This window comes from Chelonoidis abingdonii, chromosome 4 (assembly GCF_003597395.2).
Source record: "Chelonoidis abingdonii isolate Lonesome George chromosome 4, CheloAbing_2.0, whole genome shotgun sequence".
Lineage (NCBI taxonomy): Eukaryota > Metazoa > Chordata > Testudines > Testudinidae > Chelonoidis > Chelonoidis abingdonii.
This window is the reverse complement of record NC_133772.1, coordinates 32,993,251-33,005,088: the sequence shown is the minus strand read 5'-3', so window position 1 is coordinate 33,005,088 and position 11,838 is coordinate 32,993,251. Positions and strand designations below refer to the sequence as shown.

The window sequence follows — 11,838 nt, the reverse complement described above, 5'->3', positions numbered from 1 at the left end:
ATATTGCGCTGTGAACTAAGCTCGTTTTGCTCTCCTTTCTCTATTTTGATCCGAAAAATTGTAAATTAACAGAAACATCCCGTAAAGGGGGAGGGGGGTTGCTTACAGGGAAACTCCTAGTCAACATATGATGGGACTTATGTGAAAAACTCAGATTGGATATAGTTTAAAAGAACCCACCCTCCCCCTTATGTCACATTTACATGAACTTTTTTAATAGGATAATAACATGATGTTTTAACGATACAGAATTTTAATTTCCTTCGCCAACCTGTAATGAAAAGGGGGGGTGGGTGCTTACACTGATAAAGCCATCAATGCGGAGGGTCATCAAAGGGAAGCAACAGAGTCACACGTACCCTGGCCGTGCTGAAACTCGTTTTCAGGGCTTCTCTGATGCCGCAGCGCCTCCAGGTGTGCTCTTCTAATCGCCCTGGTCTCTGGTGCTCGTACTCAGCGCCAGGTGATTTGCCTCAGCTCTCCACACCAGCCATAAATGTCTCCCCTAGTCTCACAAAAATTGTGGAGCACACAGCAAGCAGCAAATGCAAGCGGAATTGGTTTGGCTGAGGTCTGACGAGTAAGTAATGATCGCCACGACACTTAACGGCCAGAATCACATTCTACACCATCCGGCACTTGCTCAGCCTGTTAGTTGAACAGCTCCTGACCACTGTCCAGGCTGCCAGTGAATGGCTTTCATGAGCCATGGCATCAAGGGGTAGGCTGGTCCCCCAGATAACTATAGGCATTTGAACATTCCCAACGGTTATTTTCTGGTCTGGGAAGTAATTCCTTGCTGCAGCCGTTTAAACAGACAGTGCTCCTGAAGACGCGAGCGTCATGAACCTTCCTGGCCATCCACGTGGATGTGGGTTGAAACGTCCCTTGTGGTCCACCAGTGCTTGCAGCACCATTGAAAAGTACCCCTTGCGGTTCACGTACTGGTGCCCTGGTGTTCTGGGGCCAAGATAGGGATATGGGTTCCATCTAATGGCCCCACCACAGTTCGGAAAAACCCATTGCAGCAAAGCCATCCACTATCACCTGCACGTTTCCCAAGAGTCACAACCTTTCGTAGCAGCAGCTTAACGATTGCTTGGCTACTTGCATCACTGCAGCCCCACAGTAGATTTGCCCACTCCAAATTGATTTCCAACTGACCGGTAGCTGTCTGGCGTTGCAAGCTTCAGAGGGCTATTGCCATCGCTTCTTCCACTGTGAGGGCTGCTCTCTCATGTTTGTATACGGCGTTTCAGGGCAGGGAAAGCATGTCACAAAGTTCTAAAAAGTGTTCTTACGCATGCGAAGTTTTGCAGCCACTGCGAATCGTCCCACACCGTCAAAACAATGCGGTCCACCAGTCTGTGCTTGTTTCCATGCCAAATTCGGCGTTCAATGGTAGTAGATGCCCGTTATAGCAGTAGCTCCAAAACGCGGGGCCAGCGGTTTATGGAGAATTCTGCCTCCATCTCGTCATCGCTGTCTCTCACCGTCAGCAATAACTGCCTCCTCCTCTCCTCCTGCCTTTGCAGTTCATTGTTCAGTATAGTCCAGTCGAGAGTACGCGAGGTGTTGACAAACGGTCAGAATACCGTTTGTGATCTCAGGGTCCATGATTGCTGTGCTATGGCATTTGCTCAATGCACTCGGGGAAAAAGACTCCAAAGGTGTGTCTGCTGCCTTCACAAAGGAGGGGTGAGGCTGTACCAGCACCACCCGGGCAATGTTTTATGCCCCATCAGGCACTGTGCCTCAAACACGAATGGGAACTATGGGATAGGCTGAGAACAGCTACCCTCAGTGCACCGGTGAGAGTTCCGAAATCGATTTAAGGAGCCGTTTAACTCGATATTAATGACAACGTCGTGTGAACGGATACAGCGTTAAATCGGTATATCGGCCATTAAACCGATTTAAAGTCACAGTGTAGACCTGGCCTAAGAAGAGGCTTTAACGGAAGCCCACTGGGGACAAATGTGCGATGCATTAACTCTAGAATGTGTCATTCACATCCAGCAGTCATGCCTTTTGAAGAGGAATAACAGATGTCCCTCCCATGAAGCACTCCCATAACAATACTGATCACATCCCACACAACTAAATAACCCTGCAACACCCCTGATAGGAACTATTTTAATTCCTTTTGGTAAATAGGGAGAATTGTAGATGGGAAAACTGAGACACAAGACAGCTGTGGCTTGCTCAAGGTCACACAGTCAGTATGAGAACTAAAACAACCAAATTGCTGGCTTCCACACTGCTGCTCAGAACACACCTCTGACCACGAATACTATCTGGTCTAAATCAATAGCAACAAAAGGCCTTTAAAGAGATGAAATCTATGACCACATCACTGCTGTTTGGGTTACCTGCATCTAAGCTGCTGTTAGAATTCTCTTTGCTATGAGCTGCTCTATGTTTGAAGTAAACCTGATGTTCAAGGTGCTGATTTTCTGACTGACAAAGAAAAACCATATTTAATAAAATCAGAGAAAACAAGGTGAAAAAGTAGAAAGTTGAATGAAAAGCAATGACCTTCAATGACCACCAGAGAGTGCAACAATCTGAGAATCAAGTCAAGAATGCATATGAGACTTGCGCTTATGAAGAGATTCAACTTTTATTTGTCTTTATGTGCTTCTTTCATCTGTGTTATTCTCTTAATGTGTATTCCCCCCTTCCCCTCCAACAGCACATAAATTATCAGTAGCCACCACTCCCATGAACATAACTTACAATGCATGATCATGCACAGCAATTACTGATCATGGGTAAAATCCTCCCCAGTGCAGGAGGCCTATTCAAGCTCCACCACTTTGACTCATGCTGAAGGCTCAAGTAGTGCAGAGGACTCTGCTGGCCCTTTGCAGTGGGGGGAGCATTTCACCGTGTCAGCACAACTCATGAGCAAACCTACAATAATAAAATGTCAAGGGGATCAAGAATGGAAGCCATCTTGTTCTTCCCAGTGACCCTACAGAAAAAAACCAGAGCCTGCCACTACATCTTTCTGATGAACCCTGCAATAAAGAGCAAGTGTATACAGCCCCGTGTCCTCAGGAACAGCCCTGCAATAACAACTCAGAGTACCCAACCCCAAACCTGCAATAACCAATGTGTGTGTGTGTGTGTGCTCACAGTAGAAGAAAAATTAATTGTGATCAGAAACTAGCCTTCAATTGCATTATTTCGAAGCTCAAACAACAGGAAAAAACATGACTGGCTAGGTCGATCTCAAAGATGCATTCTCTCCTTGGTAGCAGTAGCGAGGGGGCTAATGACATAGGGCTCAAGCCTGAGTAATTCCTGGCTGTGCCGGGAGTCCTCAGTTTCCCAGAAATCCCAGTGGTAGGTGATCAGCACCTGCAGCAATCACTGAGCATTCTACAGGACTGTATCCATAATGCTCATTGCCTGGCCTCTGCGCTTCTTGTTTGGGACCCATAGATTCGTTTGGATTTCCTGGCTTGTCCCCCTAGCCCTGGTCTCCTGAGCCACAAGGATTACAGTGGGTATCTCTGTATCTCGAGGTCATGCAGTTGTTTCCACCACACCTGACCCAGCCAGCCCTTCCAGGACTGTAGCAGCCTCTGGGTTAGGCTTAGCAACTGCGCTAGAGACGGAGAGGGCACCTACCTGCTCGCACGATGTGCTCTGTGCTAGGGAAGCGCTTGTAAACGGCGGTGCTGACGGAGCGGAGGATCAGCACACTGCAAAGGTTGCTGTAGCGCATCAGGGTGCGCCGCAGGAGGCGCCCATACTCATCTTGTCCATCCACGTTACTGGAGACCAGGTTCATGATGCGATCGGGCCATGGGATACTCTCGTACTGACCCCACCAGCGAGATACCACCAGGGCTACATAGAAACCTAGGACGGAATTGGCCTAATTAGTCCATCCAGATACCTGTCAGATACACCAGGGTCTGCAGGGGAGGAGTGGCTAGTTATGTCCCAAGTGCATCCCAATGGCCCACAGAGCAGTGTCCGGATAGGAAGGAGTAGCACCATCCCACCTGCCAGCCCCGCGCTCCTTACCCAGCACAAAGGACACAGGGATCAATTCAGCATAGTTATTGCAATACAGAGTCAGCTTCTCAAACATCAGCCTTTGGCTTGCATTTAGGACCAGCCTGAAAAGAAAACCCAGAGGCACATTCTCACTATCAGCCTCGCAGAAGAGACTTCACTCTTCCCAGCCCTACGTGGATGAGAGTCCATGAACAAAGCCAATGAAACCATTGTGCTCTCTGACCTAGGAGATGTTCCATGGGAAACACCTTGCTTGTCAACCCAGGGGGGGTATCCAAGGGAGCTCCACTCTGTTTTACCCAAGGGAAGCACCACATGAAACGTGTTGCCATCCCACCTAGGAGATGACTGTGCTAAAGGAAATGACCCAGTAGCCAACTCAGGAGATACTTCCTGGCCTGCTGTGAGGCAAACTTGCAACCAAACTAGGGCTGCTGGCTCAGGGGCTGCAGTGAGTGAGTCAGTCCTCAGGCATACAGTAGCAACCTATCACCAAGCAGAGACTGCATCAGATGACCCCAGTCTCAGGTATTTCCACAACCCCAGGAGACCTGCAAAGCAGATCAGTCTGAGTAACGGGTGCTACCCAGTCAGGAGCCGTCCTGCTGCCTCTCAGTGCAGCAGACTACAGCTGCAGCCCCAGTCCTGCCTGAGTCCGGTCCTTGCCCTGCAGTAGCCTCACTTCAGCCATGTCACTGACCTGCTCCAACCTTTCTTCTGTCTTTGGATCTCCCTGCAACCCTCGGACTCTGACTATCCAATTTCTACCTTCAGCGCATGTCTGCACTCTGGATTTGGTATTAGCTTGTCTTGTCTCTGGACTCTGACCACCCAGCTTTGATCTCTGGCCTGCACCTGGACTCTGGCTATGGTTCCAATCCTGGCTACAGACTCTGATTTCGGTTTTGACTCCAGCCTGCCCCCAGATCTTGATTCCACGACCATGGTTGGCTCAGGCCCAACCTTATGCCTAGTGGTGACCCAGGCTGCAGCCACTAGGCCTGACTATCGGAAGCAATGCCTGACACCTGCTGTCTGACCCTATGGCAAAGCACAAATGTCCAACCTAGGAGAGGCGTAGTGGCCAATACAGAAATGTTGTATGATACCAGAAATGTACCATTGAACTGGATTTAGCATCTCGGTGGCAGGGCCAGTTCTACATTTTTTGCCACACCAAGCAAAAAAAATATTGACTGCCCCCCCACCCAAACCCTGGGCTCTCTCTTCCCCCCCACCCACACCTCCTGCTGCCCCAGTCATTCTGTCTGCTCCGTAAGAGACACCAGAGGAAATGCCACCCTGTGCAATCTAAGGGATTTCTTCCCCAAAACACCCTTCCGGGGTTATCCTCTGTATGTTCACTACCTAAGCCCAGAGAAACCATCTTCCTGTGGGATGGGGATGTCCCCCGTATATGCACATCCATCTTATCTGTATTCATTTAACCATAATCTGCTCTTTTCTGGAAGGACAGGTATCCATCATACATAACTTACTTTCCCTCCACGGAGAATCCATCTAAGGAGAAGGGTCACCCTGTGTATATTTCACTAGTAACTTGGGAGAAACTCTAACCCCACTGATAAGGAAAAGCTGTCAGCTAGTAAACTCTATTGGAACAGTGAGGAAAGAGCTTTCCTCTCTTCATGTCTCAGTAGATCCAGGGAACAAGTCTCTGATGTTCTTGGGAAATGGAACCTCTGCAATGCACCATCACTGACACTGCTTCCCAAGGCTAGGACCTGTACTAAACATTTCTTGCCCAGTTCCTTTTCCCCAGTAGCCAGTATCATTGTCCCCAAACCCACACTGCCTGAATAATAGGCAGAACCTGGATGGGTCTCTCAGGGCTCAGGTGAAAGAGGAAACTTACCTGTAAGTGAGGCTGATGCTAAAGTAGAGAGTGATGAAGATGAAGAACTCGCAGTAGAGGAGTTTGTAGATACTTCCTTTCCATCGGAGCAGGAGCTGCGAGAAGGTGCCCAGGCGCACATCAGCTACCCGATTTGTGTATGTCACAGTCATCACAGAGCCTGTGAGGAACAAAACATGAAGATACTGAGGCCATCAGGAAAACTGCTAAAGGGGTGGAAGAAGGCTGTAGTACAGCAAGTGTGACTGAGCTAGTAAGGGATTTCTGTGCAGTGTGGGGACACTGTCCAGAAACAGCAACACTAGGAGTCCATCCCAGCTGTGCACAGAGACTCAGGTTCTTCTCTTCCTGGGGCCACCCCAAAGTCCATTTTAGGTAGGCCCAGAAATCCAATTCAGAGAATCATGCCATGGCCCGTTTATCAAAAGCAAACACAGTCCAGAACTTCAGGAAGTAGTGAGGATGGTCCATATGTGCTAGATGGAACTGGGCCTATTGAATTTCCTATGGTTTAGGCTGGAGCTGTGCCCTGGTTCTTTAATGAAACATCTGGACTGGTAGCCTCTGGCTGTGGAAGACTCAGAAGGACATATCTTGACTTTCCCTAATTTACCATTATCTATCTATCTAGGTGTTTATACCATGCCCATCACCTCAGTATCTGGGTGCCTGTAGAACTTGTGGATTTGCTATCTCAGGAAAGATGAATCTTGCTAAAATACGTTTCTCATAGTTTTTTCTAAGGAATCCTCAAAGAATCCATTGTAAAAAACCTGGATCAGATTGGTCTTATATAAAAGATCCATATCCAGCAACCTAACCCATAACAACTGCCTTCTATAGCAGAGCAAACTTTGTTGCAAGCAAGAAGTCTGGCCAGTATCCCAGGGAGAGCAGAGGGCACTGGTGCTGTGGAAGCTGATAGTGTGTCCAAGTGTCTTTGAAGAGAGTGCTCAGGCCTTTTTCTCTGATAAATTCTTCCACTTGCAACTGGGACATTTACCAATATAATCCAATCAGCTGCAGGGAGGGAGAAGGATTTGCCAGCTTTACCCTTCCTTCCTTCCCAGGATAATGCTTTGCAAAGGTCACTTTATGTTAGGATTGGTATTTGACTCTTGTTATTCCCAGCCATTGAACTGAGGCTCAGGAACAGAAAAGGAGCTCTGTCTTTACTGTTATTTCAGAGCTCCTGGAAGATGCTGCATGGACAGCCCTGAGCATGGCCAATAGCAGTGCTTGATGCCCCTCCCAAAGCGTCTCTGTAGGGGCACGAAGGGAGCACAGACTCCATTCAGTCCTTGGTCTGTAGCTGACAAGGAGGCAGATTTGAGCCAGTTGTGATGATGGATTTTGACCTGTTCCCTGAGATCCGGGCTGGCAGCACTAACTCATGTCACATAAAAACAACGAGGAGTCCTTGTGGTTTTAGCCCACAAAAGCTTATGCCCAAATAAATTTGTTAGTCTCTAAGGTGCCACAAGGACTCCTCATTGTTTTTGCTGCTACAGACTAATATGGTTGCTACTCTGAAACCTGTCACGTCACATAAACCTCAAAGCAGCTACACGGTGGTATCAATATTCAGCCACTAACTGACCTGGTCTAGGTTTATACCGTGACCTAGTAGCAAAGGGCTCCCTATTCATTACCAATTCCTTGAGCTCTGTAGGAACCCTTGGATGGGTGACAGAACCAGCTTAAAGTATCTGAAGGCAGGAATGAGAAAGAAAGGGTCACACCTGCTGCTCTGGCAGAGACAAAGTGACTGGGACACCGATCTAGAGCCTGGGTGATTGGTAGCTGTAGTTGGAGGGGAAAAGGTCTGCAAGCAGACTCCAGAGAAGTGGTGTACCGCCCCTGGGAATGTGTGTAAAGATGAAAAAAGAGAAGACAGAGTAAAGGAAAGAAAGAAAGAAAGAAAGAAAGGAGGCTCTGAGGGGAGAGAGAAAGGTAGATAAGACAGAAAGAGAATGGGGAAGAAGGAGAGAGGTAAAGGTGGAGACAGGAGACCAAAATGGGAACGGGATAGGTGTGTGGAGAAGGGGAGGGAGAGGGAGAGGAAGATGAGGGGAGGCAGTTCGTTAAGAAATGTTTTAAATCAGGCTTGGGCACATCTCCAGGACTAAGTGGAGGTAGTTTAAACACATTAGAGAACAGCAAAGTGGGTTGATCCCACCCGCAAATGAATGCTCTGACTTGAATTGCGGCTCTTTGATGAGCGCAAGTGGCAGGGGGTAGGGGTGGGTGGCAGTGGTGCTGGCTGCTGTGTGGAAGGAAGAAGACATTCACATCTTCTTGCCCCTCCTGTTCCATTCACATCAGCTTTGGGGAGTCCTCCTCCTCCAGTGCGGCTTGTCCAAGGAGAAAGTGTAAAGGCTGGGAAGGCAATAGAAAGCTTCCTGTGGCTGAATTCTCCTCATACTGTAGGTTTCCCAGCCTCTTGGGCTGTGGACCCCTCTTTTGAAGAATGGCCCTTCCTTGCATTTACGTCAGTGCTTGCAGTTTCTCAATATCACGGTTTACAGCTTTCCAGTGTTTATTTTATTAGACATTTCACTCTGCAGTTCTGCTGGGGGAGGTTTCAAGATCAAGACATCTCTGGAGTATGTTCCAAAGCAGCAGAGAATTAGCCCCTTGTTGGCAGCCTCAGCAGAAGGCTGAGGCCTTCGGTCCATTGACTTCAAAGGGCAGTGGATCAGGCCCTAGAAATGGTCCCTGCTGCCCAGAGCTGCTGCTCAGACAACTTTCCCCAGCACTAAATACATTTAGGAAAGATTCTCCTTGACTTCAGTGGGTTTGCATCAGGCCTCTGGGGAACTGAGGAAAAATGAGAACAGTGATCAGGCAGGGGAGAAAAGCATGCATCCCCCCAGGTGTCTAGGCTGCAAAGGGCAGCACTGCAACAGCACAGCATCAGTCCTTTTAATGCTGGGCTTGGAAGAAGGTGCGTGTCCACATTCTGAAGGACGGCATCTCCAGCAAGGCCACGTCCCCGACACCACACTGAGGGTAGCAGATAGCACCTCTTGCAATAAAGTGCCCCAACACCATGCTGAGGAGGTGGACAATAGTGTATGTCCAGGGTGTGAAGGAAAGTGACTCCAGCAGCACAGTGGAAAGAGGAGTGAATAGTTTACAACAAATAACCCATTAATGAGCATCACCTTTTTTCTGACCATGAATTGTTTGTGAGCTGTTACAACGTTCTAGCATTAATTTGTTATGCAACGTATTCACTGAACCATTATCAAGAAGTTGTCTCATCTCATTAGGACTCTATGATAGTCAAAATTCAAGCCACGTTGGTTAGTTGGACTGGACATAGATCCTGTGTGATATAGTTTCTGATCCCTAATTGAGTGAGCCTAACTCCTAGAATCAGGTGTTTATTATAAAGACTCAGGTTTGTGAATTCAAATTCTGCTGCTTCTTTTTGCAAACATGCCTGCCAGGAAGCTTGTTCCCAGAATGTTTTTGGAAAATGAACACACAAGTTGCAAGAAAACTGGCAGATTGATTTCTTTCACAGATTCAAATAAAGGCTAATGGACAGTATTTGCCCTGCACTAGCTAGTGACAGCTCCCCCTAATGCTGAGCTGGGTGTTGGGTGGATGGGTCTGTCCTGATTTTGAAAGACAGTACAGCACAGCAAACCCGGATACCACACGTGAGTGCTGGAGACAGAGCAAGCCCAGGGTCGGAAGAACAGCAATCCCAGCAACACCCCTCCAGCTATCAATTAAATCAGAATATTTCCTAATGAATCATGTTGAGGGAGGAAATGTGTTCAGGAAATGAAATCAGCCCCTCCAGAAGCAGTGTCTGTTAATGGCACTGTGAGGCTTAATGACTAGGTTTCTAGCACAACCTTGAGTGTATAATAATAATAATAATAATTAATAAGAGGAGTTACACCACCGTAAAACTGATGGAATGAAATATCAATTCAGAAGCTGCAGGCCTATACTGGACAGACAAATACAAGTTATACAGTTAGAGGTGTGCTTCTTTTTTCAAATTCATGAATATTTATCCATAGCCGAAGCTGCTAGCTTTTGCCCACTTGTAAATGAGCCCACAAACACACACACACACTGTTGACTACAAGACAGTGTTCACTCCCAGCTGATGCTCCCAAACTGCAGGTGCACTGTAAAGCATGAAATCAACCCTCCTCCTGGGAAATGGACCTGGAAAGCTGCATTGCTGACCATCTCAAAGACCAGCCTGATCCTCCATCCCAAAAGGAACACACACATATCCAGCGTTATTACTCTTTCTGAAGATGCTACTGCTTTTGCAGTACCTTTTGTGTTGCATTTTCAGTGACAATTAGCTGAGTCTCAGCCCACACTGTGATACCAGAAACCTGCACAGCTGGGACCTTTGTCTGCCAAGTAGATCACTCCTCTTGTAATGCCTGTTATATGCGTACATTTTCATATATGTTTCTAGGACTTAGAAGGCTGGTTGCAACTTTAACTGTTCCATAACCTGCACACATATAGGTTATGTACCAGAAAGGTACACACACTTACATAGCTATCTTGGGGACCTATTACACAGAGCGGGCTGGGTTGTGTGTGTTACACACCTCCCTTCATGTCTCAAAGCGCCCAGGGAGACTCTTCCTTACATAACTCAAATGCAGAATAAATTTTTACCAAACATGGAAAACTTCAGCTCGTCTTTATGTAAATAATGGCTGTTTCCCACTTCCATCTAATTCCTCTGCTGCAGGCATAGGGCACGGGCCATTTCCTATGCTTTTTCCCTTCACTCTGGATAGTTAAGGTAGTTTCCCTGCCATCCTGCCCATTGGGGTGGAAATGTTGCAGAATGGGACTACATGCGTGGCTTTCTCTGCAGTTTGGGACTGAGAGATGCAGCGTAAGATCAGTGTTGGGACTGGCATATTGGGAGCTGGGATAGACAAGCAGAAAGAGAAAAAAACACTCGCACATCATTTCTAGTGAGTCTGCATAGCCAGATACCCAGCTGCCTGGCATTCTGTATGAGTGAGGTCTGTTCTCCCAGCATCTACGCAGCCACTACCTGGTTACTCGCTGAATAGTTCTGGTCATTCCGTTTGGATTAACAATCACATCCAGAAACTGATGGACATTAACCAGCACTCACAGCCCTCACACAGACAGACAGACAGACTCAATCAAGTGTCCACAACAGAAAGACGAATGCTAATATACCATGGTGATCGGCACAGTATAATACTATAGATAGACATATCAAACTAGCAGTCCCTGAGGGACTCTTTCCAGCCATGTGATAAAGCCCCATGGGGTGCGAGTACTTACCGGCACAGGCTTCTGGACTGCACGGGAGACTTGGGAAGTTTGGTCCTGCATATGTCCTCGCTGGGTCCTTTGTCGGCACACGCCACCCCCCTCCTCCCACCGCCCCCTCGGCTCATGGGGGATTGAACCTGACAGAGACTGGGTGCTCGAAGGAGCCTGAAACCGACTTGGGAGCTGCAGCCGGTCACTTGATTCTTTAATCCCACTCCCATTACAAAAGAGACTCTTGTCTTTTGCGCTGTTCCTTTCTAATCTTCCGAGTAAGCCCCTGTGTGTTTACAGAGGCGGCTGGGGGAGGGGGGAGGCAGGGCTGGCTGCTTGGCGGCTGCTGCTAACTCCTGGCACAGCCAAGGTGGCTACAAGAAGAGAGGCATTTTCCTCTAATTCTTTCCTGTTTGGTTCCTTCCTGTGTGTCACGGTTTCAGAGGAGCCCCGGGGATTAAGAGAGGTTGGAATTTTCCACAAATGCTGTAAAATACCTTTCCCTCATGACCTGCATGGCCTTTCCCTGCATGCCCCGCCATGGCCCAGCTCATACCTTGGTGCAAGAGGGCAGGAGGCCTTGCCCCTGTGGACAAGAAGCTATATGGACGTCCCCACCCGGGGCA

General features: G+C 48.0%; 1 protein-coding gene across 1 annotated transcript in view; it reads right to left on the bottom strand.

Annotated features, from left to right (window-relative positions):
* Nucleotides 1-11,430, bottom strand: part of BEST1 (bestrophin 1) — a 26,131-nt gene extending 14,701 nt beyond the window's left edge. The window contains exons 1-4 of the mRNA XM_032779914.2: nt 11,231-11,430; nt 5,912-6,071; nt 4,042-4,136; nt 3,640-3,873 (exon numbers count right to left, since the gene is read on the bottom strand). Of these exons, the coding sequence (XP_032635805.1) occupies nt 3,640-3,873; nt 4,042-4,136; nt 5,912-6,063 (481 nt within the window). The 5' untranslated portion in view covers nt 6,064-6,071; nt 11,231-11,430. The remainder of the gene's footprint in view (nt 1-3,639; nt 3,874-4,041; nt 4,137-5,911; nt 6,072-11,230) is intronic.
* Nucleotides 11,431-11,838: the final 408 nt, after the last annotated feature.